The 14,525-nt window shown below is 29.6% G+C and overlaps 1 protein-coding gene across 6 annotated transcripts in view; it reads right to left on the bottom strand.

Moving 5' to 3' along the window:
* Nucleotides 1-12,772: 12,772 nt before the first annotated feature.
* The window catches only part of LOC120770160 (protein GDAP2 homolog), a 105,366-nt gene continuing 103,613 nt past the window's right edge, over nt 12,773-14,525 (bottom strand). For all 6 annotated transcript variants that reach the window (XM_040097361.1, XM_040097363.1, XM_040097362.1 and 3 more), the window contains one exon: nt 12,773-13,769. In XM_040097361.1, coding sequence (XP_039953295.1) covers nt 13,725-13,769 — 45 coding nt within the window. In that variant the 3' untranslated portion in view covers nt 12,773-13,724. The remainder of the gene's footprint in view (nt 13,770-14,525) is intronic.

Below are 14,525 nucleotides of genomic sequence, written 5' to 3'. Positions count from 1 at the left end.
GGTTTGTAGGCCGATGGAGTCATCGGGCCATATTTTTTCAAAAATAATGCCGGTGAGAACTTAACTGTCAATGGCGATCGATATGCTACCATGATAAACGACTATTTGATGTCTGAAATTGAAGCACGTGATGTCGGTGACATTTGGTTTCAACAAGACGGCGAAACTGCACACACATCACATAAGTAGATCAATGGATTTAATGAGAGAGTACTTTAGTGAACAGATAATTTTACGTTTTGTGCCGCTCGATTGGCCACTAAGATCGTGTGATATCCCATCGTTAGACTTTTTCCTGTGGGTCTAAAGTCTATGCGGACAATCCCGCTTCGATTCAGGCCTTAGAGCAAAACATCACGCGTGTCATGCGCCAGTTGCCAGACTCAATGGATGGACCATTTGAAACATAGCCGCGACCAACATTTGAAAGAGATAATCTTTAAAAAACAAATGCCAAAGAATGTTCTTTCGCGTTTCTGGGTTTTTTCTTTAAAAAATTAGGGATCCTCGAAGTGGATCACCCTTTATAACATCAAAATTGTAACGAGTAAACGAGTTGCTAGATTGCAACACTATTGTGGACCATTCCTGAAATATAAAAGGCAAGCGAAGTATGGAGAGAGCTGTGCTCTATGTACGGTCAGAGTGCACTGAATAATAGCTAATATTATCTTAGGCGACCCTAGGTGGCTAGGTCTTTCTGGTATGAGGCGAGACGTACGAGGTCTAAAACGCTTTTTGCTTTAATTAAGAATAAATTTTCTGCAGATAAATTATTTTAGCAAAAAGACAAAGAGCAATTCTTGTTCCCTCTAAATTCTTTACTCATCCAGTTAATTGAATTTTTTGGAAGCTTTTCCAAAGCGCAACACTCGTATACAAGAGGCAGATCAGTAGAAACTGCATGGCATACGCTGTCATTTAAATAGAACCTGCTCTTAAATATAAGGAATACATACATGGAGTGTTCTTGGACATTTTTAGAGCATTCAACAATGCTTATGCAGAATCTATTCCGGTTAGTATTGAGTCAATAGGTGCTATGCAGGGTTGGATCAAAAGCCTCTTGATCTATAGAAGGATAAGAGCGAAATGGAACGACGCAACGGCATTCCGATTGGTAGAGTCCGCTCCTCTGGACATTAGTGGTGAATAAACTGCTAAGGAACTCAGATGGCAAAGTTGATAAGATGAGTAAGATAGTAGCATACGCACACGACATTGCTTTGGTTTTGAAAAGATTTAGTTCAAAAAGTCAGCCTTTTAGGCTTCAGACTACTGCAGTATATTTGAAGAAAAGGTCTTTGCTATTGGTCTATGTTCCTAGTTAATAGCTACGTAGACAGCCAAGCAGCAATCGAGGCAGTAACCTCGGTTAGCATATCAGCCAGAAGAGTATTGGGAAGCAGGGCAGCAGTGAAGAGTGTTGCCTAGAACAAGCGACTTCACTTTTACTGGGTGATAGGTCACAAAGGAATTAGTCGCAATGAGATAGCGGACGGAATAGGCAAGCGTGACATACAGCTGTCATCGGATAATGTGGCATACATTGGTAAATCTATGCATTATCTTCACGACGAAGTAGACAAGAGCATGGCAAGGAAGGTTCAAAGACGATGGAGTGATCTATCGGAATGCGAAACTTCAAAAGCAGTGTACAAAGTTGGTTATCAAAAATACACATAGTTCCTACTTGATTTAATGGAAGAGATTGTGGTAACATGATTAGAATACTAACTGCTAACATTTTGATTGGCGCACACGCCTGCAGAATGGATCTGACAGATCAAAATGACTGCAGAAAACGTCAAGAGCAAGTGAAACAATGAAGCATTTTAAATTTACTTTATAGCAAAAAACTATGCTTAATTGCCTTGAGTTGGTTTAAAGTTACCAAAAATGTATTTCAGATAGTGGGACTGTGCGTATGATTAACATTACCGCAGGCTGTAGTGCTCACTCGGCAACTGCATTTTTTTTTTTTTTTTCATTTAAATTTTATGGGAATGGTGTAATTATCGTTGTAGTAATAGCATAAGCCCCGGTATCCACTTTCTATTCACGTTCTAAACTTGTTAACAAAATTTAAAAAATCAAAAACCACTTTTTTTCTTATTTAGTTTGTTTTTTTATTTAACTATTTTTTTTTTAATGTTTTCGCTTCTTACAATTAATCAATAGTCATATTTCATAAACATCTACTTTAATTAAATAATTAATTTAACATGTTTTTTATGTATAAAAGGAACAATGAAATTTGTATTTTGTTTTTATCAAAAGTACAGCATTAGTACATATGCACGAGGTTTTGATAAAGTTATATTTTTATAAAATAAATATTTAGTATTTAGTTATAAAGAGGAGTTACATGTGAGTCTAAAGTAGTACTTTCGAGTTGACACAAATTTAGTGGGATTTTTTTTCTTTTTGGTTTGAACAAATGCATTTTGTGCAGTTAAGTGTGTTTGTGTATAAATACATATGCTTCGGTTCATTTGAGTAGTTAAATATACTAATTGATTTCGTATTAATTGCCATGAGTGGTGAGTGCATTTAATTGGAAATGCTTCAGCGGTTGAGTGCAAGTATGGAGATATTGATGAATTTCGAACAATTTTGTGTTGTCAAAAAATTAATTAAAATAAAAAATATTATTTTGTTAAGTTGTAGAACTTTGAAAATTTTTCGACTAAGAAATTTTTATTTTTAAATAAAATTAATTATTAACAGAAATATTAAATATTTTTCATAATAAATTTCTAGAAGCTTCTGAACAAATAAAATTAAACTATGAGTTTTTTTGTTAAAAAAAAAATATTTGAATTATTTTTGTTTATTTAAAAAAATAATTTTTATAATACAGTATTTAAACCTAATTCTTTTTCAATAGAAATATGTTAAAAATTGTTATAAAATTAATTTTGATTTATTTTAATTTTTAATTAAATGTAAAAAGTGTAAAAAAATAACAAAAAATCATAATTACAAAGTTTAAATTATTTTTTTTATTTTAATAATAATTTTAAAACAAAAATAAAATTAAAAAATTTAATTATTTAAATAAAAAAAAAAATAAAAAATTTAAAATCATATAAAAACGTATTTGAAATTAAGTTGTTTTAAACAAAAAATAAACAAAAATAATTTTAAATTAAAAAATAATGAAAATTTTTTATATTTCATATATTTATTACCAATCAAACATCTCAAACACAAAGCATTTAAGTAAAAAAAAATATGATACAGAAAAAAAATTAAAATATAAAAAAATAATTAAATTAAATATTAAGTAATATGAAATGAATAAAAAAATATATCAAATTAAATATTATTAAATAAATATAACTTAACAATTCATAATAAGTACTGTTAAAAAATACAAAAAAAAAACATAACTTAAAAAAAAATTAAATGAACTAATATAAAATTGCGTAAAATTAAGGTTAATTTAACATACATTGAAATTAATACAAAAACAAAAAAATTTAAATAAAAACAAGAAAAAACGTTAACTTCGGTTGCACCGAAGCTAAATACCCTTCACAGGTGCATTTCTGTTAGTAACTATGTGTTCAGTTTGTATGGAAGCTATATGCTATAGTAATCCGTTCTAAACAAGTTTTTTAGAGATTACATTGTTGCCTTAGAAAATAACATATATCAAATTTCGTGAATATATCTTGTCAAATGTGAAAGTTGTCCACACAAGAACTTGATTCCGATCGTTCAGTTTGTATGGCAGCTATATGCTATAGTTAACCGATCGGAACAATTTCTTCGGAGATTACACTGTTTCCTTAGAAAATAATATATACCAAATTTCGTGAATATATCTTGTCAAATGTGAAAGTTGTCCATACAAGAACTTGATTCCGATCGTTCAGTTTGTATGGCAGCTATATGCTATAGTTAACCGATCTAAACAATTTGTTCGGAGATTACATTGTTGCCTTAGAAAATAACATATACCAAATTTCGTGAATATATCTTGTCAAATGTGAAAGTTGCCCACACAAGAACTTGATTCCGATCGTTCAGTTTGTATGGCAGCTATATTCTATAGTTAACCGATCGGAACAATTTCTTCGGAGATTACACTGTTTCCTTAGAAAATAATATATACCAAATTTCGTGAATATATCTTGTCAAATGTGAAAGTTGTCCACACAAGAACTTGATTCCGATCGTTCAGTTTGTATGGCAGCTATATGTTATAGTGGTCCGATATCGTCCGTTCCGACAAATGAGCAGCTTCGTGAAGAGAAAATGATGTTTGCAAAATTTCAAAACGATATCTGAAAAACTGAGAGACTAGTTCGTATATATACCGACAGACGGACAGGCGGACAGACAGACAGACGGACAGACGATGGCTAAATCGACTCAGCTCGACATACTGATCATTTATATATATACTTTATAGGGTCTCCGACGATTCCTTCTGGGTGTTACAAACTTCGTGACAAACTTAATATACCCTGTTCAGGGTATAATAATAATTTTGGTTGTATCAAAGCTGGAATACCCTTAACCAATATAAAAGTTTCCAAACAAGAAACTGATTGTGTACGGTCAATTTGTATGGCAGCTATATGATATATTGACTCGATATGAACAATTTTTTCGGAGATTGGATTAATAAAAAGAGAAGATAGAAAATAAGCTACGCCAAATTTGGTGACGATATCTCGTCAAATAAAAACGTTTCTCATATAAGGACATGAATTCGATCGTTCAGTTTGTATGAGACTATGTATATGCTGTAGTGCTCCGATTTGAACTATTTCTTCAAAGATTGTAGCTATACTTTAGGGAATCAACTTAATCAACTAAATTTCGAAAAAACACCTCGCCAAGTAAAAAACTTTCCCATATAAGGACATGAATTCGATCGTTCAGTTTGTATGGCAGCTATATGCTATAGTGATCCGATATCAGTGGTTCTGACAAATTTGCAGCTACTTGAGAAGAAAAGGGCATGTGCAAAGTTTCAGGTCGATATCTGAAAAACTGCGGACTTAGTTCCCTTATATGCAGACGAGAGTCGGTCATGGCTAAATCGACACAGTAAATCAAGTTGATCATTTATGATATACCACTCGTATATAGGACCTCCGACAATTTTTTGGGATTTGCAAACTTCGTGGCAAACTTCAGGGTAAAAAAAGGTGAGAGAAAATAAAATTTCATAAAAAATATTTTTCAAACAACATACTATATAACAATATATTTCATCAGTTTTAAAAACTTTCTTTCTAATTTAATATTAAATTAATAAAAACTAGCATAAAATCACATGTAAATAACTGATTCTTCAGATTTATGTCAATAAAGAACGGTATACATATATATACATGATTTGTGAACACATTCTTAGTAATATTGAAAGATGAAAAAATGAGATTTTTTTTTGGGCGCCATTTATAATAATTTAACTATAAATATACATATGTATTTGTATATATGTAGGTAGGTAGCTTAGCTATATTTTTAGTCGAGAACAAGAATTTAGAAAAATGCGCTGTCTAATATCTACATCGATTTTGGATTTTATTATTCATTTTTTTTGTAATTGCTAACTTTGCTCCACTCTGCCGGTCGAAAAATTTAGTAGGCTTGCAGGTAACTAGATTTGGGCTTGAAAGCACTTTTCTGCATTAATGCTATGTTTCTGTACGCTTTATATACTCTAAAATATATGCTTAGTTGCTACTACTACTATCTAATCATTTGTATTATTTTTATAAATTTTTATTTATTAATAATTTATTATTTATTAATAATTTTTTCACAATTTTCAATTCTTTATTTTTTGTTAAGTTTTTTTATTTTTATTTATTTTATAAATCTAAACTAAAACTACCTAAAATTTCAACAAATTCGTTTAGAATTACTATGCTCGCTTGCTTTCTAATAAAGTTCTTTAATTTTAATATTCCATATTTTTTAATTACTTCTATTTTCAACAATCATATAAATACGTATTTAATTGCAAAGCTCATTTTTTGCTTAATTTACACACGTGAAGAAAAGTTTAACAAATCTCACTTAAAATTAGACACCATTTTACACATGCATGACTGGGTAGTCTATTCTAGGGGTCTCTTGTTGTATTGTTATGGACTGTAGTAGTGACTAGATGAGAATAATTTCATTGAACTTGTCAATAATCCTTGACTTGGTTAATAGTTTATACCAAATTTCTTGAAGATATCTCGTCAAATGAAAAAGCTTTCGATGGCAAAAATATGCTATAGTGGTGGATATCGGCGGCTCGAACAAATGTACACGAAAAGGACAAAATTTCAGATCGATATCTCAAAAAGTGAGTACCTAGTTCGCGTTTATACAAAGTGACGAACAGGCGAACGTGGTTAAATCGACTCAACTCGTCATTGCTGATCATATCTCGTACACATATATGTATTTTATATGATCTCCGATGCTTCCTTTTAGGTTTTACGAACTTTGTGACAAACTTAGTATACTCGGTTCTCGTTATAAAAAGTGTCTGGTTATTGAAGTTTGTAAATACTTTGGACACTTGCATTGAAATGTTTAAGATTTCAGGTAAAGGGGAGACATCCGTCTGCAATCGGCAGATACAGTGAAATATCTAGGGTTCATCCTGGATAGCAAGCTGAATATCGAAGAGAGAGCAAAAATGGCTTGTAGTGATATAGAAAAGTCATTGGCAAAAGGTGGGGTCTCTCATGGGTTCTCTAGCTCTACGACACCATAGTCAAGCCCATTATGTTCTATGGAGTCTTTATGTGGTGGAGGGCTTCAGAAAAGATCACACTCGAGAGCGTTCAACGTCCGCGCTCGTCAGCACTACTCCAACCATGGCACTTAACGCCATCTTGTATGGCTGCGGAAATTGCTATCAGACTCTGAGAATCTGGGTTCCTAAAAGAACACGTGTCTGAACAACCGGAAATCCTCACACACACTTTGACTTCATACCGGACCATTTGGATCATGGAGTCTCCAAATAAACTCTGGGGGCTCCTTCTCTGCCCGTAAACAGACAAGTGAATTGTGGAGTTCCAAGAAGATCCGACGTTTTCGAGCCAAAATTTGGCTCATTGGGTATGTAAACAATTGAAGCATTTGGGGCAAAGAGCACCCTAAAGAGATTCAGGAGGTGCCATTTCATTCAGAAAAAACAACGGCTTGTTGCGGTTTGTTGGCAGGTGGAATCATCGATCCATATTTCTTCAAAAATGAGAACGTATCTGTCAATGGTGACCATTATCGCGAATTGATAACCGACTATTTTATGCCTGAAATTGAAGCTTGTGACCTCGGCGATATTTGGTTTTGTTAAGACGTCGCCACTTCCCACATATCGCATCATTGAATGGATTACACTTCGGTGAACACTTTTGCGCCGGTCGATTGTCCACCACGATCGTGTGATATCACACCATTAGACTCTTTCCTGTGAGAATATATAAAGTCTACAGTCTATGCGAACAATCCCATTTCGATTCAGACCTTGGAGCAAAACATCACGCGTGTCATTCGCCAATTACCAGTCGAAATGCTCCAACGAGTCATCGAAAATTGGACTCAATGGATGGGTCATCTGAGACGTAGCCACGGTCAACATTTGAATAAGATAATCTTCAAAAAATAAATGCCAAAGAATGTTCTTTCGAATGATAATAAACATTTCCCATTAAATTTGAAGTTTGTTTTTTCTTTCAAAAAGTGGGGAACATTGAAAAGGATCACCCTTTAGTATTAATGAGTATACCAGGTGCCTTTTAACTGTACATCTCCGAAACATTTTTCAACCTCAAGCTTATAGATAGATAATTCAAGTAAATGTTTTCTAGTTCATTGCTTTTATGTACAAAAGTAGTCACGCTTGTGCGTCTGTATGTATGTATATATAGTACTAGTAAGGAACAATTCGCGTTTTCTTAAACACTCTAAGTGGTTTCAATAGCTTTAGTTAATAGAAATCGGAAAATTCTATATGTAAGTCAATTGGAAAATATCTATTCAATGCATATAAAGGGTTTAGCTCACATATACATGCACATATATGTATATATATATATTTATATTATATAACTATATTTTGTTTTAGTTTAGGCAATGTTTTCAATGCATTTGGTGTTCGCAGGTACTTTCAGAGAATTTTAATTGGAACTACAATAATATATTTATATTTGTTGTTGTTTTCATTTAATATATATTTTTATAACAAATGTGCAGATGTTTATTAAAGTGGCAAATGACATACATACATATGGGTTTTGTTTGTATGGCAATGAGCGGGGAGTTAAGGAATATTTAAGGTATATTTAGTATGTACATAGGTATTAAATACATACATACATATGTAGTACTATATATAAGTATACGTATGTACTTGTGGTAGTTTCTATTTCAACGCTCTTTTTGTATGTATGTGTAGATTTGAATACATTTTGTTTGATTAAGAGTGTAATCAACGCAGTTTATCATCGACTTTTAAAGTAAAAAAAGTAAATATTTTTTAAATAAAAACCCAGAGTTTTTATAATTTTTCAAAACAAAAAACATGAAATTTTTTAGTTAGGTTGCAGCAAAGCTATAATACCTTTTATAAGGTTATTTCTTATAGCCGAAAAGGGTATAAAAATATCTTTATACTAATTTTGATCGTTCGGTTTGTATGGCAACCATACGTTATAGTGATCCGATCTGAACCATTTCTTCGAAGATTGCACCATTGTTTTTGAAAATAATCCGTGGAAAATTTCTTGAAGATATCTCTTCAAATGAAAAAGTTTACCATACAAGCACTTTATTCCGATCGATCAGTTTGTATGGCAGCCATATGCTATAATGATCCGATCTGAACCATTTCTTTGAAGATTGCACCATTGTCTTAGAAAATATTCCATGCCAAATTTCTTCAAGATATCTCGTCAAATGAAAAAGTTTTCTATACAAGAAGTTTACTCCGATCGATCAGTTTGTATGGCAGCTATATGCAATAGCAGTCCGATATCGACAGTTCTAACGAATAAGCATATCCTTAGGACGAAAAGGCGCATAATTTCAGATCGATATCTCAAAAAATGAAATATTAGTTCGCGAATAAAGTCTCTGCCGTTTACTTTTGGGTAGAAAACTGGGTATAGTTTGGGGTATAAAACAAAAATATGTGGCTTAGATGAACTAAATTGTAATAATCATAAATAAAAATATTAAGAATTGAAAAAATATATAATATATATATATGTTATAAATATTTATATAATTCTTATGAATTCTTATATTTTTTAGAACTTTTTAACATTGAAAATTAATAACTATTAAAGGATAATAATAAAAAAGGTATTATATATTTTTTTTTTACAAAAAAGAATGAAAAATTAACCAAAATTAAAAATATAATTAAAAAATAGAACTTAATATATGTTTAATGTATATAAGCTACAATAATCGTTTTATGTTCAGAGCATTAGGGTGTGCCTGAATTATAATATTTTATTATAACTTCTGACCAACTCCTTCATCTCACACCGGGACACACAATTTCAATTTCAAAAACTAAGCTTTTCCTAATAAGTCTACATCATGCTCACCCTAATGAGCTGCTACTATCAAAAATTCAAAATTATGCACACCTACTGTGCTTGTAATATAAAAAAAAAATCTTCAAAAATTAGCAGCTCAGCAAAACAACTTGCTAATTTCTGCTTAATAACTGCATTTATTGCTACTGAAGTACCCTGTATTTTTGCTTTAACCTGTGATTGGATTAATATTTATGTATGGTTGTGTGTGAAAAGTTGTAAGCACTCATATCTTAGACTCCAGCATAGACTGCTTGAATTGTATGTATGTATGTAGAATTTATTTGTTGTTTCATAAGCCTTTAAATCAATCCCTGAGCACATTTTGGCAATAACTATTTGTCTGAAAGTGCTTTGGTGAGAAAAAAATGTATGCTTGGCATGCTTCTGTGCAAGAAAAGTATAAAAAACATTTTGTGGTTAAATAAATTTAACAAAAATATTCAAAATATGCGGAAATTTGGCATTTATGTTTTAGGATCTCAGCGATATTTAAGCGGCTTGGTCGAATTCTTGCAGGATTTTCATGGAAATTACTAATTTTTTCTCGAATATTTTAACGCTTTAATGCATTTATGGTGGCTTTTTGAAGCTTAGAGCGTTTTTTTGAAATTAAAAATATTTTGGAAATAATTTTAAGTTGAGGTAATATCTTTTGATTTGAATATTTTAACCCTTTAATGCAAAATTTCTATAATTTTTACTAGAGCTTTGAGATTTTTTATACAAAATCTAAGAAAATGGATTTGTAAACAGATTAATCTTGAAACAAATTGTAAATTCTTATACGCATACATGGTTTTTTATGATTGAAAATATTTTAAAAGTTTGCGATTTTTTGAAATTTTTTCTAATTTTTTAATTTTTTAATTTTTTGAATTGTTTTTGAATTTTTAATATCTTCTCAAATAGAAAGCTCTGGGAAAGCAATTTAAAGAAAAAATTTTGAAAATTTTTTAAAATGACTGTCAGAGGGTTAAATTTTTTTTTGTAATTTTAATGGAAAAAATTCAGAATTTTGAAGAATAATTTTTTTTTTATCTTGTAATTTCCAAAGAAAACGTCGTTGGAGGGTTAAAAGGTTTTTTTTACGAATAAGCTTGCATTGGTATTGGTTTAAATAATTTTTTTCTCCAACGGATTTCTAAAACTTTCCCAAAAATCTAAAATCTTGAAAAAAACCGTATATTAAATAAACGGAGAGTTTTTACTACTTAATACATAATTTAACTCTTGAGTTGAAATTAAATCTCCAATTTTTTGAAAATGTACTCTTAGAAGGTTAAGTGTTTAAAAATTTTAGCATTTTTCGAACAAATTTTGCTTAGTCGATTCAAACTTGGTATATTTTGAAATGGTTGACTAATATTTAAAATTCATTTCAAGGGTTAAAAAAAATGTTGCCACTAACATTTGAAATCTACTGTAATGGTTAAATACATTTTTTAGTAACAGACAAGGCAACCATGTCCAATATTTTTTGATATAAATCCTTCTAAGAATTTTTGAAACTGGCATTGACGGATTAAAAGTTAAGTTTTGGCAGTAAATTTCAAGGTTACAAATTTATTTTAATTTATAGTAAATTATTTTCTTTTTAATTGCACTAAATACTTGTTTGGTGGGTCATCACCACTTTGAATCGCTTTCGCTGAGCCCCCAAACTATCTACGCCTTTGTACAAACAATTAGAATAAAAACTCAGTGATTTTTGTTCGACTTTTTTATTGTTATTACTTTATTTTATATATGTATAATTCGTAAATAATAATAATATTAAGTAAAATGCACACCAATAAACAAAGTACTAGAATTATATAAAAAAACAAAAATTTGCACATAAAAAATAACTTTTTCTTGTAAACAAAATATATTATTTAAAATTTTTGCAATTATTTGCTGCAAAACACGCGCTCTTGGAGTATATACAATAACAAAAATAATGTTAATTTTTTTTAATTTTTTTTATTTAAAAGTTTTTAAATACAAATTTTTTTATTAACAAAATTAACAATGTTTTAAAATTATATTGAAAATTTTAATTTTTTTAATTTAAAATATTTTTAATTTTTATAAATTTATATATTTTCAAATAAATTTTTTTTAATTATAAAAATTAAAAAGAATAAATTATATTTTTAAAAAAGTTCTTAAATTAAATATGAATTTAAATTTAAAATAAAATTTACAAATGTTTTAATTTTCATAATTTTTAAAAATTTAAATTAAAAACAAAAAAATTAACTTTAAAGTTTTTAATTTTTTTAAGTTTAAAGCGTTTAATTTTTATAAATTTAAAGCTTTTTAATTAAAAAAAATTACATTTTTTAAAGTTAAAATTTTTGAAACTATAAAATTAAAGTTTCAAAATTATAAAATTTAATTTTCTAAAATTATAAAAAATAAATTTGTTTCAAATATAATTTTTTAAATTTAAAATTATAAAAATGTTTAATTAAAAATTTTAAAATTATAAAAATTTAATTTTTTAAATTTAAAATTTTTAAAATTATAAGTTTAAATTTAAAAACTCTTTTATTATTGTTGCTTGTTTATAATTTGTTATACAATTAAAAATAAACTGCTGCAAACGCTAAACACATGCTTTCAACAATAGAATTGTTTCATTAAAATCAGTGTAATTACATTAAATTAAATTAAATAAAAAACAACAAAAACATATTTTCGCGTGTGTGAAAATATGTTTGTTGTGTAGTAAATGTATGATTATTAACGGTATAATTGTTTATATGTAGGTTAGCCTGTTTGATTATTTCCATGATTTTTGTATTTGTAGGCATTGATGACTTTTTTACAGTTATGTGCAAAAAACATTGTTGTATACAGCGCTGGGCATGTACATATGTATGTATGCATATTTTGACTGTTCTTTATTTGAATTGTTATTTTTTTTGTGGAAAAATATAATTGAAATGATTTTTGTTTTTGTTGTTTTTTTGTGTTGATTTACATACATACATACATGCAGTCACTGCTGCCATTGTGTACACAATATATGTACATATTTTATGTTTCTCGTTTTTGCGTGTTTGCATTTTCAATACAAAAATTCGGTACATGTTTTAATTAACAAATATGTATACATATACATATATGTAATTATAAAAATAATTTTAATAATATTAACAATTACTGTGCACAATACAATTGAAATTTATATATTTTTTCGGTTTAATAATTTAAGCCAAATTTATGCATGTGCATATGTCAGTATGTACATGCGTCGGAAAATTTCTATACATATTTTGTTTTTGTTTCTTGTCAGTTTCTTCATTTGTTTTGTTGTAAATAAGTGCATTTATTGCTAGCAGCATGAATTTTGAAAACGCTCCTAATCGACCGAATTGTTCTAATTAACTATGCTCATCATAAGAACATTTTTTGTGGTTGGGTTTTGTTTTTGTTGTTGTCAAAACTAAGTAAATCTACAATTTTTTCAGCTCATAATTTTTTTCTAGCTGAGCTACATAACTACTGTACGTTTCAGTTACTAACTTTAATTATTTTCTTGTGTTAAATATTATTAATATTTTATGTATATATGTATATATATAATTTTTTTTCAAAATCTAGTTAGCTAAACATTTTTTCGCACAGAATAACAATTTTTTTTAGCTTTTATTAACAATACTCTCGTTTCATAATTGCAATAACTTTACAATATTACTCGTTTTCATATTTATAAATCAATACGCTCAGTATATAAGTATGTATGTATATGTAAGTAAGTAAGTAAGTATGTGTGTGTATGTATAATTGTATATACCAGCATTAGTCTGTTTTGTATTTATATGCAGCATCATTTTAGTCCGTACTGAGTATAAGAAAAAAAACTGTCTATGAACATGTTTGTGTGTGTGTGTGTGTCAGTAGGTACAACATTTAGCGTTTTAACGGATTGTTAGTCACAGTTTTTTAGTTTTTGTTTAACAATTTTAGCATTTTTCTTTTGCTTTCGTAAATATGTATGTATGTATTGTATTTATGTATGCATGTGTGTGTACGCTTATGATTTTAAACGTCACTAGGCGCTTGTTGTTGTTGCTCTTCATACTGTTATTGTTGTTTTTGCTATGTGTTTAGAGTGGAACTTGTCGACGACTAGATGGTCACGATTGTTATCTATGATGGTGTGGGCATCGGCGTAAAGTAATGCAGACCGTTAATCTGGAAAGAGCATGGAAATTTGTGATAAATAATGGACAAGTCAAAATATTTCAAAAATTGAGCTTAAACAAGAATTTTAACTGCAAATTTAAACACAAAAGCATATTATTGGTTTAGGTTAGGTTAGTTTGACTGGTTACTGAGCCACACATAGACCAGTTTTGGTGCTTTGCGGTATCAGATGGAGTTCAGTTTCGAGGTCCATGAGGAGTAGTCATCCTTTAGGATGACACGAATTTCAAAATAGACTTTGTGGCTTCGATACATCCTCTAGTGTCTCATACCCTAAATACTTAAAGCGTAGCCTAGTCAAGAGATGCACAAGTAATGCTCCATTTTTCCTTAGTGCCTTGCTCTTGGCTTTACTGTTGTTGCTTTCGTTAGAATTAAGGTGAAAATAGTAAATAAATAAATATAAAATTATGTTGAAATAAGAAACCTCAAACAGGGCTGAGGGGTCTTGAAATTTTTCATGTAAAAAACAGCTTTTGCTCAATAAGACTCAAATATACATATGTTCCAAGATACAAAGTTCAGTATCTATGTACGCGTATTGGACTCGGATTGCCATCGGGTTGAGTACGGTCACGTCCGCGGCATTGTCCAAACTAACTTTTGCAGTGTTTTGTATTGCTATAACAACAAGAACGTCATTCAAATACATGCTTTTTACAGCCAACTCGTGGTCTATCCGAAAATGACCGGTTTTAAGACGTCCTATAACTAGCATAGCAGCAATGAACTAATTTTATAAAA

The sequence above is a fragment of the Bactrocera tryoni genome, chromosome 3, assembly GCF_016617805.1.
Source record: "Bactrocera tryoni isolate S06 chromosome 3, CSIRO_BtryS06_freeze2, whole genome shotgun sequence".
NCBI lineage: Eukaryota > Metazoa > Arthropoda > Insecta > Diptera > Tephritidae > Bactrocera > Bactrocera tryoni.
The sequence above is the reverse complement of the archived record's forward strand: the minus strand, read 5'-3'. Positions and strand labels throughout refer to the sequence as shown.